Source organism: Oncorhynchus kisutch, linkage group LG6 (genome assembly GCF_002021735.2).
Source record: "Oncorhynchus kisutch isolate 150728-3 linkage group LG6, Okis_V2, whole genome shotgun sequence".
NCBI classification, from domain to species: Eukaryota; Metazoa; Chordata; class Actinopteri; order Salmoniformes; family Salmonidae; genus Oncorhynchus; species Oncorhynchus kisutch.
The window spans coordinates 30,883,502-30,905,302 of record NC_034179.2 but is presented as its reverse complement, the minus strand read 5'-3'; the positions used below and the strand labels follow the sequence as shown (position 1 = coordinate 30,905,302).

General features: G+C 44.4%; 2 protein-coding genes across 5 annotated transcripts in view; both read left to right on the top strand.

The window, feature by feature from the left end:
• LOC109892685 (protein POF1B) overlaps positions 1-5,359 on the top strand; it is a 30,554-nt gene extending 25,195 nt beyond the window's left edge. For 2 of the 4 annotated variants that reach the window (XM_020485397.2, XM_020485396.2), the window contains exons 5-13: positions 61-141; positions 291-383; positions 874-987; positions 1,136-1,288; positions 1,467-1,586; positions 2,158-2,286; positions 2,702-2,772; positions 2,957-3,088; positions 4,446-5,359. In XM_020485397.2, the coding sequence (XP_020340986.1) occupies positions 61-141; positions 291-383; positions 874-987; positions 1,136-1,288; positions 1,467-1,586; positions 2,158-2,286; positions 2,702-2,772; positions 2,957-3,083 (888 nt within the window). In that variant the 3' untranslated portion in view covers positions 3,084-3,088; positions 4,446-5,359. The remainder of the gene's footprint in view (positions 1-60; positions 142-290; positions 384-873; positions 988-1,135; positions 1,289-1,466; positions 1,587-2,157; positions 2,287-2,701; positions 2,773-2,956; positions 3,089-4,445) is intronic. The other 2 variants (XM_031826592.1, XM_020485398.2) reach the window with 1 other exon arrangement.
• Positions 5,360-19,554: 14,195 nt separating this feature from the next.
• LOC109892110 (protein sprouty homolog 3-like) overlaps positions 19,555-21,801 on the top strand; it is a 21,404-nt gene continuing 19,157 nt past the window's right edge. Inside the window, exon 1 of the mRNA XM_020484527.2 lies at positions 19,555-20,180. The gene's annotated coding sequence lies outside the window, so the exon portion shown is untranslated. The remainder of the gene's footprint in view (positions 20,181-21,801) is intronic.

The following is a 21,801-nucleotide window of genomic DNA, read 5'->3' as shown; positions in this document are numbered from 1 at the left end:
TAGAAGATGGTAACCATTCGAAACATGAAAGACTAAACGTGTGTGTGTGTATTTGTCCAGATGGAGAGAGACGACATCGAGGACTTGATCCCCAAAGGAGCATCTGAACTGACCAAACAGCAGATCCGTTACCTGCTGCAGGTAACACCTGTTTCTATTGGCTGTTTAACAGTGTTCTCCCAGAACATTCCCTCGCTGTGTTTCCCTCTATTAATCACTCTCTCCTGTCACTCTTGTTTTTCTCACATATCTTCTCTGACCTCCTCCCCCTCTCTCTCCTGCTCTCTCAGACCCGTATGACAGCTGACAAGACAATGCGTCTCCTGCTGACCACCTTCAGCAGCCTGAGGGAGGAGCTGATCCACATGTCAGAGGACCTGAGGGTAAGACCTGGGGCGTGGGCCCCTAAAGTAGCCTCTAATGGCTCTTTTCTAAACTGTCCCATTGAAATATACATGTAAGTAGTCTTACAGAGTATTACTGCGTCTGTCTCTGTTAATGATTGATAAATGCACTAGAATCGGTGGTTCCCATCCTTTTTCGGTTACTGTACCACCAACTGTTTTTTGCTCTACCCGGAGTACCCCTGAAGTTCCCCCTCACAGGGTATTTTACCAGTAAGCCTATGGTGTCATGGGTCTTTTCAAGTACCCCCTATGGATAGGCCACGTATCCTCAGAGGTACCCATGGTTTGGAACCACTGCACTAGATGACTGACAGGGGACGCTGTTACTTTTAAATAAAATTCTGTGAGCTAAACATTAAAATGTACAAATGTATAAAACCATTTTCCTTAAAGTATAACTTTTTTGAAAGTACTAATGTTACTATCTTCACGACAACAAAAAACACGTTGGTCTCTGTTCTCCCAGCGTCTGGAGAGTGAGAAGGAGACCCTGGAGAGAGACTTAAGCTTCAAGGCTGACCAGGCTGAGCAGTATGACCGCCTCCTAGAGGCTGTACGAGAGAACAACAGACAGCTACAGGTGTGTGTTGGGGGTTTGTTTGTGTGTGTCTTCCACTGTGTGTTGCTTGTGTGGGTTTGCCTGTGTGTACACCTCCTCTGCACTGTATGTTAGTGCAATGTGTGTATACAGTATATGTGTGAGCAACTCTGTCCATCCATCCATATAGATATCTCTGAAGGAGAGCAGCTCCAGCCAGCGGACCCTGGAGAGTCAGATCCTGAGCAGCCACAGTACAGACTCAGGCAGGGAGTTCCGCATCAGAGAACTGGAGGGCAGCTACCGAGCCCTGGAGAAGGAGAACGAGATGCTCAAACAGAAGGTACTCTAACTTTACTCTCCATCTCTGACTCTAACCCATCTCACTTCAGAGCTAGAATAAACTCTCACCAATTCTTCCTGCCCATGATTACTTAACTATAGTTTCTGGCTGTAGAATTATTCTCATAGAACCAACTTCCTTAACTAACTTGTCTCTCTCTGCATCTGTTTTCATCCAGCTGGCCGGTCAGTGCAGCAGTAGCACCATTCAGTTTAAGACAGAGGAGCTGTCACGTCAGTACTCGGAGCAGCTAGCTGCTCTGCGCCAGGAGAAGGACAAGGAACTGCAGAGCCTCAGGGTAAGAAGCCTACAGAAATGTACGGATACAGGGTTGGGCTTTTCTGCACAGTTGGAGGTAGTGTAGCAGTACTGACTGTACTTGTGGGCAGAAATATGGTTATATAGTGTCTTACTGACTATGGGTATATAGTTTTATACTGACTATGGGTATATAGTGTTATACTGACTATGGGTATATAGTGTTATACTGACTATGGGTATATAGTGTCTTACTGACTGGGTATATAGTGTTATACTGACTATGGGTATATAGTGTTATACTTACTATGGGTATATAGTGTTATACTGACTATGGGTATATAGTGTCTTACTGACTATGGGTATATAGTGTTACACTGACTATGGGTATATAGTGTTATACTGGCTATGGGTATGTAGTGTTATACTGACTATGGTTATATAGTGTTATACTGACTGGGTATGTAGTGTTATACTGACTATGGGTATACAGTGTTATACTGACTATGGGTATGTAGTGTTATACTGACTATGGGTATATAGTGTTACACTGACTATGGGTATGTAGTTTTATACTATGTGTGTCTCTGACTATCTGTGTGTCTGTCCAGACCCAGCTGACACGGATCACCACGGAGTACACCACGGAGAGATCAGGTGACAAGAGCCTGCAGCTCCGCATCACACAGCTGCTGACAACACTGGAGCAGCGGGAGATCGTCATCAAACGTCAGGAAGAGGTCAGGGGTTATAGTTACTGGTCACTGTTCAGCCTTTAGGCACAGATCTTGGATCAGATCTAAGAAAAAAGTCAAACAAGATTTGTATGTATTGCCTGACTTAAACCCCCTTAAGAGAACCAAACTAACCCAACAGGTTTGGATTAGGAAAAAACCTTGCTTTTAGGGTCTTTCATCTCATTTGTTCCCATAATCAAGTTATGGGTTTTGGTCCGGCCAGTCTGACTACATTCTCTCACAGTCCTTGTGTTAACGTGGCTCGGAAGGTTCTTTTAATTTCACCTTAGGAATGTGTTTATCTGACACGCTTGTACACCTTTAGCTACATCATTAACACCTGTTTTACAGCACAGGCCTACTTCCTCCTCCCTTCTTATTCATATCTGACCTCCCATTTCTGACCTTTAACCATCAGGAGATCTGGCGGCTGCAGCAGAAGAAGAGCGACAGTGCCAAGAATGTCACCACAACCACTATCACCAAAAGGTCAGCCCCCCACAACACCATGAGCCTATTTTATGGGGAATATTTGGAAGAAGCTACCCTAAAATGGGTTAATGTAATTTAGGATGCCTAGTGTGGTGTTTCCCAAAACAGGATTTTGTACTGGTATACAGTAAGTACATAGCCAACCAGTATGCGGTCCTTACTGTGTATAACTGATTTGTAGGTACAGTAACCAGTACCCCCTCCTGGGCCTGCTGAGTGATGACTTCCAATCTACATTGCCCGTCAAGGATGCCAAGACCATCGTCATCGAGAGCCGGACAGGGGAGATTATCAAACAGGTAGAGTAGAGCAGGTAAGAAGTATAAGCTAGACTGGCTATGCTAGAATGGACAAACTATAGTATAACTATACTGTAAGAAATGACAAGTAAGAACGTCAGTTATTGTTCTCAGTTTAGAGTTTGAAGTGAGGGGTAAGATTAGGGAAATAATGAAGGTAAGTGGTTAAAAGTGAAATATGATTAGTGATGTCTATTCTGACATGGCCAAATAGTGTTAACCCTGTGTGTACTGTCATGGGGACCAGGAGGGAGAGTGCGCTTGGGTTCCTTACTGGGCTTTTACTATATGGCCCTGTCAGAAGCTGGGCCAGGGGTCGCTGTGTGAGGAGGGATGATGAAAGGCTGATGGATGGATGGATGCTGTTCCCTCTGTGGTCCTGGAGAGCTAGGCACTGATGGCATGGAGAGACCATGTTCATTTCTGCCTCTGTCTGTTAGTAGTAAAATAAATGGATGTTCTCCCAACTCTACTAAATTCCCCATCAGGGTGGTATGTTTAATTGGACAGGTGTCCTTGTTTGTGAGAAGCATGCAAGAGGTAGTGATTGAGTTGGAGTGGATATACAGTGCATTCAGAAAGTATTCAGACCCCTTGAATATTTCCAAATGTTGTTACGTTCCAGCCTTATTCTAAAATTGATCAAATTGCTTTTCCCCTCATCAATCTACAAACAATACCCCATAATGACAAAGCAAAAACAGGTTTAGATTTTTTGGTGTGCAAATGTATTTTTTTTTAAATAAGGAAATATGACATTTCCATAAGTATTCAGACCTTTTACTCAGTACTTTGTTGAAGCACAGCGATTACAGCCTCGAGTCTCATAGCAAAGGTTCTGAATACTTATGGAAATGTCATATTTTATTCTTTTTTTTAAATACATTTGCACACCAAAAATCTAAACCTGTTTTTGCTTTGTCATTAAGGGGTATTGTTTGTAGATTGAAGAGGACTTTTTAAAATATCTAATCCTTTTTAGTATACGGCTGTAACATAATAAAATGTGGGAAAAGTAAAGGGGTCTGAATACTTTCCGGGTGACATTACCGACTTTTCCAGGGATTGGAGATCCACTGTTAGTCTTAGAGCTGTCATGACGTCTGAATCAAAGCTGTCATTAGCACACTAGTCAAAACAACAACATCAATCAGAGGGTTGGATAAGATCAAGCTTTTTGTCTTTCCAAGGCATAATGAAAGAGTTGTGTGGCAGATTTATACTGAGTGAGAAAAATAGAAAAATACATGTAATTAAGTACATCTGATGGATTAGTCCTTCACACCATAATGACTGTATCCATGTTGTTTGTTTTGAAACAGAAAATCATTACAACCCCTTAAAGAGACTGCTTCTCTCTGCTCTGCACAGGAATGAACGACAAGAAGACCCTGATGTTCCGCCTCCCTCCCACACTCCGTCCGTCCCTCCCCTTCCCCCCCTGCAGCTGCCGTCTCCCTCTTCCTCAGGGCTGCCAGGGTGGTGGTGGTGGTAGGGTCAACACCCCTATATTTGGGATGAGTGGTTTGGAACAAATGGGGTTGCTTAGACGAGAGGCTTCACTTTGGTTGGGATAGGGACACCAAATACTCAACGACCAAATATGTTATAGTAGAAGCTTTTGCTACAGCCACGAGGGCTGGGGAGGGGACAGGGAAGAGGGGGTTGGTGCTTATTAGTGTGCAGCGATCTAGTCCTCTGTCCTCCATGGAGCCAGCACTACCCTGCTAATCTTGGGGACAACTCCTCTAAAGGCGTTATGGTTACTTTGCATGTAAATAAGTTAGCTAAATATGCTTTAATTATGCGCTAATTAAAAAGACTATAGTGAAACTCGCTTTGGCAGACATTTTATAAAAATGGCAACCTCTGTTCTGGTCTTTTGCTATTCTTTTGTGGCAAGGTAATGGTACATAACTGTGATATGTTTTAGATGAATTTGGTTTCATGTTTAAACCTTAAGAGGAGCATGGGTTTGTTTTGATTGAGGGGTTATCTGAATGGAATGCTGTGCTTGGGGTTGGGGGTTGCAGTGGGTGTATGAGACTATGAATGACTGGGTTGGACATGGACTGGTGCATGGTTCTATGGGTAATATACCATAGTGGATGACCTGGTCATTTTAGAAGCACAATAAACACTGTATGGAGTACTATGTTTTTCCTTCAATTGTTTTCTGCTGAAGTTCTCTTTAATGTGCTCTCACATTTAAAGTCAGTTCTTTTCTATTTAGGCCTTAACCTCTGCTTTTTGGAACTGTGATTAAAATGTACAATTTAACGTCACTTGTCTTTAATTTTTTATGTGTTTTATTTTCTTTTTACCTATGAAACGCCAATAATACGACCTCGGGGCAACTACTATATTATGCAGTAGGGTGCCACTGTGATGCAGTTACCTTCTTGTGGCAGCAGAGGGGGCCAGTGGCCTACAGTTGTGCCTCAGAGTGACGGAGTGGTATGGAGCAGACCCCCTCTTCTCTGCTCTCAGTGAATGAGGTCATGATATCTCTGTAGGGCTTGGCTCAGGCAGACTGTCAACCATTTCACTGTCCCATTCACTGGACTTTCTGTCTGACGATGCACACATGCCCTGTGATCTATATATGCTTGGTAATGGTAGTAGGACACTAGTACCTAGTGTTTTAGTGGTTAGATATTGCAGTGCTATTAGTAGTATTACAGTCAAATAAGTAAAATTATTAGTTGTGTTGTTAGTGCGTGAGAAACTTTTGTGACACATTTCTTGACTGAACCATTTCCGTAGCCTGTTTTATGCATGCTTCATGAATTAGTGATGAGGCGTGGTGCTGGTCTCTGGTAGGTCTTCAACTGCTCTCTTCAGGAGAATGAGGTCGGGAGGGAAGCTACGGCTCCTAAAGGAAATACTGTCTCATTCATAAAGTTAGGGATTATCTGGGACTCTGCTATCTGATTGGCCTACCTATCTGGCCTCCTGATTGCCTGGCCAACCAGACTTCTTGCTAGGGCCAAACGGTACACCACGCCCATGTCTGGATCTGAGAACATCGCAGACCCTTCGCCGAATGCGAACACATTCGGGCCATCTGATTGGTCCAGAAACCGATGCGTTGAGCCAGAACACACATAATTGGTTTTGATACTCTTATTGTTTAGAGACAATCCAATCTCTTTACGACTTTGTTTTGTACGACACCCCTCGTACCCCTCATCACCACAAACGACTTCAATGATGGCAGTCTCAGACTAAAGTATGTAGCGAACAGCAGAACAGCGTTGTCAGACTAGCCTCTTGGTACCTGTACGTATATCACTTCCTAATAAGTTGATGACACACACAAGCAAGCCCCCACGCACAGTTACACGCACGCACACTATTGTGTCTATATGATCACGCTAGTGATTTGATTTTGATTTGATGCGGTATCATTCTTAGTTTCCCCTCTTCCAATCCCTCTCTCTCTCTCGTTCTCCACATCTCTATCCTCTCTCCCTCCCTTCCCACTGCATGGCCTGATGTAGCTCTGAGAGTTAGAGATGCATGGGCCAGTGTGTGTGAGGTTGAGCGTCGGATGGGTGAGGAGAGAGAGGGAGATGTGGGGGCTGGGGATAATGGGGAAGCATTGATTATGGCTGATAATTCAGGGCTTTGATGTGGATAATGCAGTCTCTCTCTTCCTGCACTGCCTGTGAACTCAAAGCCCCTGGGGGCCACAGAGGATATTGGGTTTACACACTCTCTCTTTCTCTCTCGCTCTCTCTGTGTTTGATAGAGCGAAAGAGAGAGCATGCACGCAAATGTAGAGTGTGTGTAAGTGAGTGATTGTGTAAGTGTGTGTTTGTACAGTACTACCACAGAACTGTTTGTGTGTGTCCAAACTCACAGGGGTTTTTACCATGTCTGTCTTTGTCTTCCGGTGTTCCTTAACTTCTCAATTCTGTTGTGTTTATAGAAGTTTTAGTTTTCATTGTTTTTCACGGTCTCTTTCCATCCATAACCCAAACCTTACTCTCTCTCTCCTTCTATCCTAACACAAACCATACTCTGTATCTCTTTCCAACCTGACTATGCTCACTCACAGGGCCCTACACACACACACACTCACTCCAACATCTGCTCACTCACACATAATATGCACATACATTTATACTGACTCTATACACACACACACACACACACACACACACACACACACACACACACACACACACACACACACACACACACACACCCACAAGCTGCTGCTACTCTGTTGATCCTATATCCTGTTGCCTAGTCTCCTTACCCCTATACATATCTACATCTACCTTCATCACTCTAGAATCCCTGCACGTTGTGAATATGGTATTGGAACTGACCCTGTATGTAGTATGCTTACTGACTGTATTCTTATTGTATTTTTATTGTATTCTTCATATTTCCTCTTATTTCTAGTATGACATTGTTATTGATTATTGCATTGTTGGGTTTTGAGTTAGCAAGAAAGGCATTTCACTGTACATGTGCATGTGACATTAAAACTTGAAACGGACTAGGAAATGTGTGAGTGGCAGCTCTCTCTCTGGCCTCTGTTGAACCCTCTTTCCCTGTTACCCCTGTATCCCATCTAACCAGGACCCCTGCAGTGGGTCATTGGCGCCTGCCCCTCCCTGCAGCACTCCACCAATCAGGCATTTACGGTAGAGTGGCCAGACGGAAGCCATTCCTCAGTAAAAGGCACATGACAGCCCGCTTGGAGTTTGCCAAAAGGCACCTAAAGGACTCTCAGACCATGAGAAACAAGATTCTCTGGTCTGATGAAACCAAGATTGAACTCTTTGGCCTGAATCCCAATCTTCACATCTGGAGGAAAAATGGCACCATCCCCGCGGTGAAGCATGGTGGTGGCAGCATCATGCAGTGGGGATGTTTTTCAGTAGCAGGCACTGGGAGACTAGTCAGGATCAAGGCAAAGATGAACAGAGCAAAGTAGAGAGAGATCCTTGATGAAAACCTGCTCCAGAGCGCTCAGGACCTCACATTGGGGGTGAAGGTTCACCTTCCAACAGGACAAAGACACTAAGCACACATCGAAGACAACGCAGGAGTGGCTTCTGGACAAGTCTCTGAATGTCCTTGAGTGGCCCAGCCAGAGCCCAGACCTGAGCCCAATCGAACATCTCTGGAGAGACCTGAAAATAGCTGTGCAGCGACACTCCCCATCCAACCTGACATGGCTTGAGAGGATATACAGAGAAGAATGTGAGAAACTCCCCAAATACAGATGTGCCAAGCTTGTAGCGTCATACCCAAGAAGAATCGAGGCTGTAATCGCTGCCAAAGGTGCTTCAACAAAGTACCGAGTAAAGGGTCGGAATACTGATGTAAATGTGACATTTCAAATTTTTTATACATAATTTATCAAAAATATCTAAAAACGATTTAATCCATTTTAGAATAAGGTTTGTAACGTAGCAAAATGTGGAAAAAGTCAAGGGGTCTGAATACTTTCCGAATGCACTGTATATGCTTCAAATGCTAAACCACGCACACCCTCATCACCCCTCAAGCTCCTCTAACTCAACTCTGTCTCTCTAGTCTGTAACCCGCCCCTACCATATCACACACCCTCATTGGCCTTCAACCCTCACCACCTTCTGTGATCATTACCCCTACCCCCTAACCCCAGCCTCCGCTAGCCCCTACCATTCGGTGCCCATCACCGTAAGGTCTTTCTATTTGACCTTTTGACCTGGGAGAAAGTGTTTGTTTGACAGCTGTTTTGTCATGTCACTCTTTTCTCATGTTTCTCATTTCCCCATCTCTGTTTCCCTGTGTTAGGAAGAGCCCTCGCCTGTCCGCTTTCTCTGTTTCCCTGTGTTAGGAAGAGCCCTCAACCCTCCGCTCTTAGTTTCCCTCTGTCAAGCAGAGCCCTCAACCCTCCGCTCTTCGTTTCCCTCTGTCAAGCAGAGCCCTCACCCCTCCGCTCTTCGTTTCCCTCTGTCACGAAGAGCCCTCGTCCCTCCACTCTCTGTTTCCCTCTTTCCGGAAGAGACCTCGCCCTTCCACTCTCGTTGTTTCACTCTGTCAAGCAGAGCCCTCGTCCCTCCACTCTCTCTGTTTCCCTCTTTCCGGAAGAGACCTTGCCCTTCCACTCTCGTTGTTTCACTCTGTCAAGCAGAGCCCTCACCCCTCCGCTCTTCGTTTCCCTCTGTCACGAAGAGCCCTCGTCCCTCCACTTTCTCTGTTTCCCTCTGTCAAGCAGAGCCCTCACCCCTCCGCTCTTCGTTTCCCTCTGTCACGAAGAGCCCTCGTCCCTCCACTCTCTCTGTTTCCCTCTTTCCGGAAGAGACCTCGCCCTTCCACTCTCGTTGTTTCACTCTGTCAGGAAGAGCCCTCACCCCTCCACTCTCTCTGTTCTCCTATGGAAGAGATGACTACCCAGCAAACCGGGGACATTCTCAGAACCTTAGATAAGATTCCCATTAAGTTCTAGTTAGGGTTTTATCTAGCATTAGGATGATAACATCCCAAAAACATTCAAATAATGATACATTTTTTAAATATATTTTTTTAAATATATGAAATATCCTTGAATGTTCTCCTAACATTCACTAAAATGTTGTGCACAACATCTGTAACAACCACCAGAGAACATTCACTAAAATGTTGTGCACAACATCTGTAACAACCACCAGAGAACATTCACTAAAATGTTGTGCACAACATCTGTAACAACCACCAGAGAACATTCACTAAAATGTTGTGCACAACATCTGTAACAACCACCAGAGAACATTCTCTAAAATGTTGTGCACAACATCTGTAACAACCACCAGAGAACATTCACTAAAATGTTGTGCACAACATCTGTAACAACCACCAGAGAACATTCACTAAAATGTTGTGCACAACATCTGTAACAACCACCAGAGAACATTCACTAAAATGTTGTGCACAACATCTGTAACAACCACCAGAGAACATTCTCTAAAATGTTGTGCACAACATCTGTAACAACCACCAGAGAACATTCACTAAAATGTTGTGCACAACATCTGTAACAACCACCAGAAAACATTCACTAAAATGTTGTGCACAACATCTGTAACAACCACCAGAGAACATTCTCTAAAATGTTGTGCACAACATCTGTAACAACCACCAGAGAACATTCTCTAAAATGTTGTGCACAACATCTGTAACAACCACCAGAGAACATTCTCTAAAATGTTGTGCACAACATCTGTAACAACCACCAGAGAACATTCACTAAAATGTTGTGCACAACATCTGTAACAACCACCAGAGAACATTCACTCAAATGTTGTGCACAACATCTGTAACAACCACCAGAGAACATTCACTAAAATGTTGTGCACAACATCTGTAACAACCACCAGAGAACATTCACTAAAATGTTGTGCACAACATCTGTAACAACCACCAGAGAACATTCACTAAAATGTTGTGCACAACATCTGTAACAACCACCAGAGAACATTCACTAAAATGTTGTGCACAACATCTGTAACAACCACCAGAGAACATTCTCTAAAATGTTGTGCACAACATCTGTAACAACCACCAGAGAACATTCACTAAAATGTTGTGCACAGCATCTGTAACAACCACCAGAGAACATTCACTAAAATGTTGTGCACAACATCTGTAACAACCACCAGAGAACATTCACTAAAATGTTGTGCACAACATCTGTAACAACCACCAGAGAACATTCACTAAAAGTTCGTATTGTGTTATTACCTGGAAATCTAATGTACCAATAATATTTTCCCCCAAACCAAAATTGCTTCTGTGAAAATCCCCAGAGCATTCGTTAGGTTGCAGAAAATGTTCTTTTAACACAAAAACTGTCCAGATGTGCTGATGATTATGCAATGTTTGTGTAAAACATTCCCGTGATGTTGCAAGAACATTCCCAGGAAACATTTAGTCTTGTCCCCGAATTTCCCTGGGTTAGTTACAGTTGAAGTCAGAAGTTTACATACACCTTAGCCAAATACATTTAAACTCAGTTATTCACAATTTCTGACATTTAATCCTAGTTTTACTGTGGATATAGATATCTTTGTACCTGTTTCCTCCAGCATCTTCACAAGGTCCTTTGCTGTTGTTCTGGGATTGATTTGCACTTTTCGCACCAAGGTATATTCATCTCTAGGAGACAGAATGCGACTCCTTCCTGAGCGGTATGACGGCTGCGTGGTCCCATGGTGTTTATACTTGCGTGCTATTGTTTGTACAGATGAACGTGGTAACTTCAGGCATTTTGGAAATTGCTGCCAAGGATGAACCAGACTTGTGGAGGTCTGCAATTTCTTTTCTGAGGTCTTGGCTAATTTATTTAGATTTTCCCATGATGTCAAGCAAAGAGGCACTCGGTTTGAAGGTAGGCCTTGAAATACATCCACAGGTACACCTCCAATTGACTCAAATTATGTCAATTAGCCTATCAGAAGCTTCTAAAGCCATGACATAATGTTCTGGAATGTTCCAAGCTGTTTAGAGGCACAGTCAACTTAGTGTATGTAAACTTCTGACCCACTGGAATTGTGATACAGTGAAATAATCTGTCTGTAAACAATTACTTGTGTCATGCACAAAGTAGATGTCCTAACCGACTTTCCACTATAGTTTGTTAACAAGAAATGTGTGTAGTGGTTGAAAAACTAGTTTTAATGACTCCAACCTAAGTGTATGTAAACTTCTGACTTCAATTGTATGTCTAAGAAGACAAAAAAAAGCATGGAATTCTTGATTGTCCATACTGCCATGGCTATATACTGAAAAAAGATCTGAGAGAGCTTCCCTGGTAGTGCAGAAGATTGAAGACCTGCTATGAGATCCAAACATTCTAGGTTCAAACCCCACAGGTGTAGATGGTCAACATATAGTATGAAGTGTAAAAAACATGGTTGTGATTGAATGATTAAATGCTGTTCAAATGTCCTATGAATTAAATGAAAATGCCATGTGTCTCTGACACCTTCAAATGAGAATTGACATTAAGTCTGGAAAGAAACATAATGGGGGTGTAGTATTCCAATCAGTTATCTTATGCTTTAAGGAGCTACATTTTTGCATGCTGAGAATGTTGTGGTGGTATTAGGTCAAACTTAGATATACAGTTGTCTAAATGTTCTTGAAATGTTCTGAGGACCTCCAATACAAGGTCAATTGTATATTGCGTGAACATCAATTTAATATTATGTTAAATCTAAAACAAATATGCTATGGAACGTCATTAAAATAGACTGATATGGAAATTGTGGAACATTGTGGGAACGTTACGTGCAACCTATGTGAATATCGCAAGAATATTATTGAAACATCCCAGAGAATACCCATAGCTTAATGAAATGTTCTGGGAACTTTTAAAGAACAGACCAGGTGTTCTGTCAAAATTCTTACAACATTATAGGAATGTCCTGTGCAACCTTCTTTAAACATTGTATGAATGTCATCACAACTGAGCATATTTTGTGTTTTGGGAACCTATCTCTTGCAATGTATCCACACTGTTCCCAAAATATAATGAAATGTTCTGGGAACCTTTATAGGACTCCGAAAGGCTGTTCTGTCAACAGTCTTGGGGAGTCACTAGAGATTAAGGAACTCAGAAAGGCTGTTCTATCAACAGTCTTGGGGAGTCACTAGAGGTTAAATGACTCAGAAAGGCTGTTCTGTCAACAGTCTTGGGGAGTCACTAGAGATTAAGGAACTCAGAAAGGCTGTTCTGTCAACAGTCTTGGGGAGTCACTAGAGGTTAAAGGACTCAGAAAGGCTGTTCTGTCAACAGTCTTGGGGAGTCACTAGAGGTTAAAGGACTCAGAAAGGCTGTTCTGTCAACAGTCTTGGGGAGTCACTAGAGGTAAAGGACTCAGAAAGGCTGTTCTGTCAACAGTCTTGGGGAGTCACTAGAGGTTAAAGGACTCAGAAAGGCTGTTCTGTCAACAGTCTTGGGGAGTCACTAGAGATTAAGGAACTCAGAAAGGCTGTTCTGTCAACAGTCTTGGGGAGTCACTAGAGGTTAAAGGACTCAGAAAGGCTGTTCTGTCAACAGTCTGGCAACATCAGAGGAATGTTTTGTGCACCCTGATACAAACATTATCCGAATGCCAGCACAAATGGACTGTTTTATATCTCAAATCATCTCCCCCCAATGTTCCCACTTTTTAAAGAACAGACAAAATGTTTTCTGGTTAATGATTTTTGCACCTAAAAGACACATTGTAGAATGGACAGTTTTGTGTTTTGGAAAAATATATTTTGTGATTTCCACACAATGTTCCCACCAGACTGTTCAACTTAATCAAACACTCTGGGAACCTTTAAAGAACATTTTGAATGTGTTCTAGAAACTTGCTTGCAACATCAGGCAAATGTTTTATACAAACATTCTAGAATCATCAGCATGACTGGACAGTTTTGGTGATATGCGAACATTTGCTGTGACCTAACAAATGTGGTGGGAACTTCCACAGAACCAATTTTGGTTTGCTGGGTAGGCTCATCTTTCCTGCATCTGATGTAATTATGGACTGTCTGTCTCCTCTTTATCTCTCTAAACTCCCCCTGTCTTTATTTCTCTCTCTCTCTCAGGTTCACTCCCTCTCTCCATCTCTTTAAAACAGTCACTTTTAACCTCTCATCTTTTCCATCTCTCTTCTCACTCTTCCGTCTCTTTCTTTTTTTCTTTCTCTTTTTCTCGGTCCACTTTTCAGCTCGCATGCCCTAGCTGCTGATGCACTCCTGGCCATTAATACAAGTTTTATACCTAGTCAGTCAGGAAATGCATCTGAGCCCCAGCGGCTGCCTGCACCTCTCAGACCTACAGGAAATGGGAGTTTGGCTGGTGGCCAGCCCTGCTATTTCAGGGGGCGGCCGGAGCCAATCAACAAGCCCTGGTCAGTTAATGGAACACGGATACTTTGGCGAAATATCAGGAACAATTATGGAGGCGCAAAGGAGGGGGAGGAGGGGGTAGAAGAGTGGAGGGGGGAGCGATTGCCTCAGACATAGGACTAGGGAGGGGGAGTAGGGATGAAGATGGAGAGGGGTGGGGGGAGTTAAAGGGGGTGATGATGGGGAGAGGGAGAGGGGATGGGGCTAGGGAGGGGTAGGGTGTATTGCTTCATCGGCACAGGGCTGAACAGAGACTATAGCCAGGGATTGGAGTGACACATGGAGAGGTGGGAGTAGGGAAGGTCGGCATTAAATCAGATTAGATACAGATGGCTGTGTTTATGAATCTCAGTGTTGTACAGAATGAGGGGATGAGGAGGGGATGAGGGGAGCTTGACTGTGACTGCATTTCATTCTAGAAAGTTTCTCCTTTCCACTATGCCTGCATTCACTTCCCTTGAAAAAGGAGTAATGAGGGGGAGGGAATGAGGACAGAGGGGAGGGAGCAAAAGTCTGGAATGAAACACAGCCAGAGTGAGATCCATAGTATAACTGAATAAAACACAGCCAGAGTGGGTTCTATAGTTTAACTGAACGTAACATAGCCAGAGTAGGTTCTGTAGTATCGTGATGAAAAATGTCATGTTTGTGCATTTCTAATAACCAATTTGACTGTGTTCATGCAAGTAACTGACTGATCGTGCCTGGGAGGAATCTTCACTATCAGTATCTGCAATTTGGAAGTACGCACAGAACATTGTTTTGAGAACGGAAAGGGATATCTCAGTTTCAAGGTCTCAGCTTGGAGAGAAGAAGCCTTGTGAGGTATTTGTCTGTCACAAGCAGGAACCAACGTTAATGATTAATTAATGATGAATAATGAATAAGCTAAATCATGCAAATATAACTTCTCTGTGTAAGCAGTATATATGAGAACTAACGGGACTGCCTTGGTGGAGCTCACTTCAGACCGCTACTTTAAGCATCTAAATTTGACTGAGAACTCTCCAGCTTACTGTTAATAAAGAATGATTAATTCAATATTAACTTTGAGTGTCCCTGTGTAGAATTTCCACAACAGTTTAACTGAATGTAACACAGCCAGAGTGGGTTCTATAGTATAACTGAATGTAACACAGCCAGAGAGGGTTCTATAGTATAACTGAATGTAGCATAGCTAGAGTGGGTTCTATAGTATAACTGAATGTAACACAGCTAGAGTGGGTTCTATAGTATAACTGAATGTAACACAGCCAGAGTGGGTTCTATAGTGTAACTGAATGTAACACAGCCAGAGTGGGTTCTATGGTGTAACTGAATGTAACACAGCCAGAGTGGGTTCTATAGTGTAACTGAATGTAACATAGCCCGAGTGGGTTCTATAGTGTAACTGAATTTAACACAGCCAGAGTGGGTTCTATAGTGTAACTGAATGTAGCATAGCTAGAGTGGGTTCTATAGTGTAACTGAATGTAGCATAGCCAGAGTGGGCTCTATAGTATAACTGAATGTAGCATAGCTAGAGTGGGTTCTATAGTGTAACTGAATGTAGCATAGCCAGAGTGGGTTCTATAGTATAACTGAATGTAGCATAGCTAGAGTGGGTTCTATAGTGTAACTGAATGTAGCATAGCCAGAGTGGGTTCTATAGTATAACTGAATGTAGCATAGCCAGAGTGATTGTACAGACATTTAGGTAGGTCTATACAGTAGAGGTGAGAGTTGCAAAATACTGTAATCCTACTGCTACACTCTGGGTTTATGGAGCGCTCACAGCTGGAGTGTTTTGTGTGTGTTAGAGCTGAACTGTTGTGTGTGTGTGTGTGTGTGTGTATGTGTTAGCACCGGACTGCATTGGGTTGTGTGTGTGTGTCTGCATTTGTGTGTGTGTCAGTGCTGGATTGCAGTGTGGTGTGTGTGTGTGTGTGTGTGAGTGTGTCGGTGCTGGACTACAGTGTGTTGTGTGTGTGTGTGTGTCAGTGCTGGACTGCATTGTGTTGTGTAACCGGATCCTGAGCGCCAGGCGGGCTGAACTGACCTCCAGCTCTGGGGTTCTGCAACAGTGTTCACAGTGTATGCCTGTGGAACTGTGACAGTGGGATACAAACACACAGTGTGCAGAATGCCGGCAGAAATGAATGACTTTGTCAGCTGTGTGCCGGTCGTTAACCAGGCCGTTTTACATTGATCCTGTCCTGGCCCAAAACTACATCCCCACATCCCTACATTCACTCCTCTATACTCCCTCCATCCCTTCAGTCCTACCCTGGCTCAGAACAGAGTAAATCACCCTAGACTCCTCGCTACCACTTTCTGGGCCTATAGTCTTACCTATAGTCTTACTAGAACTGATCGACAGTGCCCTCCAGGAAACAAAAAAACACTGGAAATACGTGGATGACGTGAATCTGGATCAGACGTAGTCACCTCAACTACCCTGTACCCACCAACAGACCCTAAATGGTCTTGGCATCTGGGTAGAGGAGCACAGAATGAAACTAAACCCAAAGAAAAAAAGAAAACAAAGTTCTCCATGTCACCCACAGTAAGCATCCACCCAACCTACTGACACTCTCCATTGACAAGAACACCCTTGAAGTCTGTGACACAGTAAGAATCCTGGGGGTCACCATCCAGAATCATTTACAATTGGACACTCAAGTGGACCACATGCTGAGCTCTGCCAACAGGAATCTGTTCGTTCTGCGGCGTCTGAAGAAATTTCGTGTCCTAGACCCAGAACTGGTTTCCATCTACAAAGGTGTCCCGTACTTCAATATGCAGCCCCGGTCTGGCGCAGTTCTGTGACCAAAAACCAGGCTGAAAGGCTGGAACGCACACAGAAACAGGCCTGTAAGATCATCCTTGCCAGAGGTACTCAGGCTACCCAGAGGTAAATCTGAAACTAAATCCATTTAGTGTTTTATTGCCCTCTGTATGACGATCTGAGATGTTATTTTTGTAAAATGTTGGTGATAACCCTGAAGGATTCTGCCTACGGGATGAGCAGAGGCTTGAATTCTGTTTCAGATGGGACTTGTTTGAAATTGCTTAGCTTGTTCATAATGCCTGGAGAAAAATGTGAAATTGACTGTTTATGAAGTGTGGCTAGATGGTAGTTGTACTTGCCATGGTTATTGTATGCGTGTAATTTGTAACATTTTATTTTGTAGTGTCTTGTAAGTGGGCTGAACACAGGTAGGCGTATGACACTTCAACCAAATCAACCAATACCTTATTTGAGCAGCCTCCTAAACAAAAACGCATTTTCAATTTTCGCTTAGAGATTTTTTGCACTTTAAATTTATTGTATTTATTTAACATTTATGGTTTTTATTGTAACATAAAAGTAATTCAGTGTTTTTAATGACAACTGTTTTAAAGATCTTGTAATAATGCTGAAAGACCAATAAACGAATAAACTACCCTTAAATCCTCTCCCTCCTCTCAGGTGTTTCCCCCGGCAGGAAGCAGTGCTGTTTGTTCCTGGATAGTGTCCGTTTACCATTTAGATGACTGTGTAGGGATGTATACAGTATATGCATAATGTCTATAGGGCAGAGAATAGTCAGCCACAGAGATCTTGCAGAGAACCTGCTGAGTAAGACCGGGGCTGGTGGAACGGAAGAGTCCCAAATATACATTTGACTGCAAAAATATACATCATCAATATTGACGTTGACAGCTTTCAATATTACCCAGAGTGCTGCTGACAAGGCTTTCCAGGATGAGACCGGAAATAAGGAAGTAAATACTGAAAAATAGAGCTAATGTTTTTGTCTTGAAAATGGGCAACACTTTATTTGGATAGTCCATCTGTAGATGCTCTATAGACTATCTACAAGCTATCAGTAACATTTCAACTAACTATCTATTAAACCCTTATCCTAACCCTAAACTTAACTCTAACCATTTCCCTATTCTTAACCCTTTCCCTAACCCTTATCCTAACCCTAAACTTAACTCTAACCATTTCCCTATTCTTAACCCTTTCCCTAACCCTTATCCTAACCCTAAACTTAACTCTAACCATTTCCCTATTCTTAACCCTTTCCCTAACCCTTATCCTAACCCTAAACTTAACTCTAACCATTTCCCTATTCTTAACCCTTTCCCTAACCCTTATTCTAAACCTAACCCTAACCATAAACTTAGCAAGCAGTTGCTTATCAACATATAGTTTGTTAATAGAATGACCATCTGTAGAGCATCTACAGATGGACTATCCGGACCATCCAAATAAAGTGTGACCTGAAAAGGTTTTGAAAGAGGCTCTCAGAGCTGTGTTTGTAGGTGAGAGGACACACAGAGTGGCACAGAATCCGTGACTTGTCTTGTATAAAGGTTGAGTGGCAGCTTTGTGACAGGGGTGTTTGACCTGTGTGTGTTGTAAGGGCTTTTGATAGTTCCTGTGGCTCCCCCACAACACTCTAAACATCTCTCTCTCCCTTTCTCACCCTCTTTCTCTCTCTCTACACTGTGATACTGTCAGCCTCGTGACGTAACCCCTGCATTCCCTCCTCTATTTTCCTCTTTTACCCTCTCTTGCCCATCACATGCTCTTTCACCTCCCCTCTCACTCCCTCCCTGTCTCCCCTTTTCTCCCTCTCTCACTCCCTCCCTGTCTCCCCTTTTCTCCCTCTCTCACTCCCTCCCTGTCTCCCCTTTTCTCCCTCTCTCACTCCCTCCCTGTCTCCCCTTTTCTCCCTCTCTCCCTCCCTGTCTCCCCTTTTCTCCCCTCTCACTCCCTCCCTGTCTCCCCTTTTCTCCCTCTCTCCCTCCCTGTCTCCCCTTTTCTCCCTCTCTCCCTCCCTGTCTCCCCTTTTCTCCCTCTCTCACTCCCTCCCTCCCCTTTTCTCCCTTTCTCCCTCCCTGTCTCCCCTTTTCTCCCTCTCTCCCTCCCTCCCTGTCTCCCCTTTTCTCCCTCTCTCCCTCCCTCCCTGTCTCCCCTTTTCTCCCTCTCTCCCTCCCTCCCTGTCTCCCCTTTTCTCCCTCTCTCCCTCCCTGTCTCCCCTTTTCTCCCTCTCTCCCTCCCTCCCTGTCTCCCCTTTTCTCCCTCTCTCCCTCCCTCCCTGTCTCCCCTTTTCTCCCTCTCTCCCTCCCTCCCTGTCTCCCCTTTTCTCCCTCCCTCCCTGTCTCCCCTTTTCTCCCTCTCTCCCTCCCTCCCTGTCTCCCCTTTTCTCCCTCTCTCCCTCACTCCCTCTGTCTTTCCTCTCCCTCCTTTTTTCTCTTTCTTGCACACACTCTCCCCTTTTCTTCCCTTCTCTCTTTTTCTATCTGTCTCTCTCTCCCATTCTCCTTCTCTCTCTCCCTCTATCAAGGCTCTGCTCATAGACTCATATGGAACAGTGCCTGAGGGAGAGCAAATGAGAGATTCAGCCTGATGATGCCACTTAGCTATTAACTATCTGCAGCAAACATGTATCCCCCATCCTGAACAGAACCCTCCCCTGCCTCCCTCTACCATTCATGTCCAGCCCCCTCCTGCTCTCTTTCTCTCTGTTTCCCATCCTCCCTCCCTCCCATCTCTCCCCCTCTTTCTGTGTCTGTGTCTCTCACGCTCTCCCTCACACACACACTCTCGGCTTGCAGAGAATGAGAGGATAAACGTACAGACAGGAAGGACTGACCCAAGAGCGTTAGAGAGAGAGAGAGCCAGAGAGAGAGAGAGAACAAGAGAGCAAGGGAGAGAGGGACTATCCAGCACTCAGTCATTACGCTTCCAGGGATAGCAGAGAGAGAGACTACAGAGCCATACTACTACAATATCTGTGTCCTGTAATTTTGGAACTTTTTCACTTTAATTTGTTCACTTTTTTTCACAACCTTATTTTTTTAATATAACAATATATTTTTTTCATTCTGAAGCAGAGTACCTGGCTGTTACTTCTTCTTGTGTTCTCTGGGATATTTCTAATGGTACTCTGCCCTCTGGTCTCCAGTGATCAGCACACTGTGGACCAGGGACCTCTCTGCCCCTGACAAGGCATCGTGGAGAGGCTGCTTGGCTGCTTGTCGTCAGGGCTGGGTTGCTGCTGCTTCTTCTTTGCAGGGAATGCAAAGGGACGCTCCTGAAAAGCCTACGGAGGGGACTCAAGGTGAAGGAAGGGAAGGGAAGGAAGGAGCTGTGGCCCCACAGAACTGAGAGAACTGCCCCCCCTCCCCAACCCCAAGGCGCCCCATCCCACTGCAGCATGGATCTCCCCCCATTCAGAGGTAGGTACAAACAGCCTCCCCCCCCCGTACCAACCCATCTCTATTTTATGAGGAAAAACACTAAAAGCGGATAACCAAAGAGCTTTACTCTTTTACTAGACTCTCACATGTATTCTTTATATTCAACTTCACAGTGTGTAGAAGTGGTCTGCTTTCTGTAGGTCCTTCTCTGGCCTTACTGTTTAAAGCTTTATGCCGCTGGGATAGTGGTGTGTCTACCTGGGAGAGTGTGGTGTGTCTACCTGGGAGAGTGTGGTGTGTCTACCTGGGAGAGTGTGGTGTGTCTACCTGGGAGAGTGTGGTGTGTCTACCTGGAAGAGTGTGGTGGTGTGTCTACCTGGGAGAGTGTGGTGTGTCTACCTGGGAGAGTGTGGTGTGTCTACCTGGGAGAGTGTGGTGTGTCTACCTGGAAGAGTGTGGTGGTGTGTCTACCTGGGAGAGTGTGGTGTGTCTACCTGGGAGAGTGTGGTGTGTCTACCTGGAAGAGTGTGGTGGTGTGTCTACCTGGGAGAGTGTGGTGTGTCTACCTGGGAGAGTGTGGTGGTGTGTCTACCTGGGAGAGTGTGGTGTGTCTACCTGGGAGAGTGTGGTGTGTCTACCTGGGAGAGTGTGGTGTGTCTACCTGGAAGAGTGTGGTGGTGTGTCTACCTGGGAGAGTATGGTGTGTCTACCTGGGAGAGTGTGGTGTGTCTACCTGGGAGAGTGTGGTGTGTCTACCTGGAAGAGTGCTGTGGTGTGGTGTGGTGTGGTGTGTCTACCTGGGAGAGTCGTGTGGTGTGTCTACCTGGGAGAGTGTGGTGTGTCTACCTGGAAGAGTGCTGTGGTGTGTCTACCTGGGAGAGTGTGGTGTGTCTACCTGGAAGAGTGCTGTGGTGTGGTGTGGTGTGTCTACCTGGGAGTGTGGTGTGTCTACCTTGGAGAGTGGTGTGGTGTGTCTACCTGGGAGAGTGTGGTGTGTCTACCTGGGAGAGTGTAGTGTGTCTACCTGGGAGAGTGTAGTGTGTCTACCTGGAAGAGTACTGTGGTGTGTCTACCTGGGATAGTGGTGTGGTGTGTCTACCTGGGAGAGTGTGGTGTGTAACTGGTTTGATGTGGTGTGGTGTGGTATGGTGTGTAACTGGTTTGATGTGGTGTGGTGTGTCTACCTGGGAGAGTGTGGTGTGGTATGGTGTGTAACTGGTTTGATGTGGTTTGGTGTGTTATGGTGTGTAGTTTTGTGTGGTGAGTCTAACTGGGGGAGAGGTGTGGTATTGTTTGGTATGGTGTATAACCGGTTTGCATAACTGGAAGAGTGGTGTGATGTTGTGTGGTATGTTGTGATGTGTGTACTGTAACTGGGATAGTTTTGTGTGGTAAGAGTAACTGATTTGGTATGGTGTGGTGTGAGTAAATGGTTTGGTGTGGTGTGAGTAAATGGTTTGGTGTGGTGTGAGTAAATGGTTTGGTGTGGTGTGAGTAAATGGTTTGGTGTGTGTAAATGGTTTGGTGCGGTGTGAGTAAATGGTTTGGTGTGGTGTGAGTAAATGGTTTGGTGCGGTGTGAGTAAATGGTTTGGTGCGGTGTGAGTAAATGGTTTGGTGTGGTGTGAGTAAATGGTTTGGTGTGGTGTGTTAATGGTTTG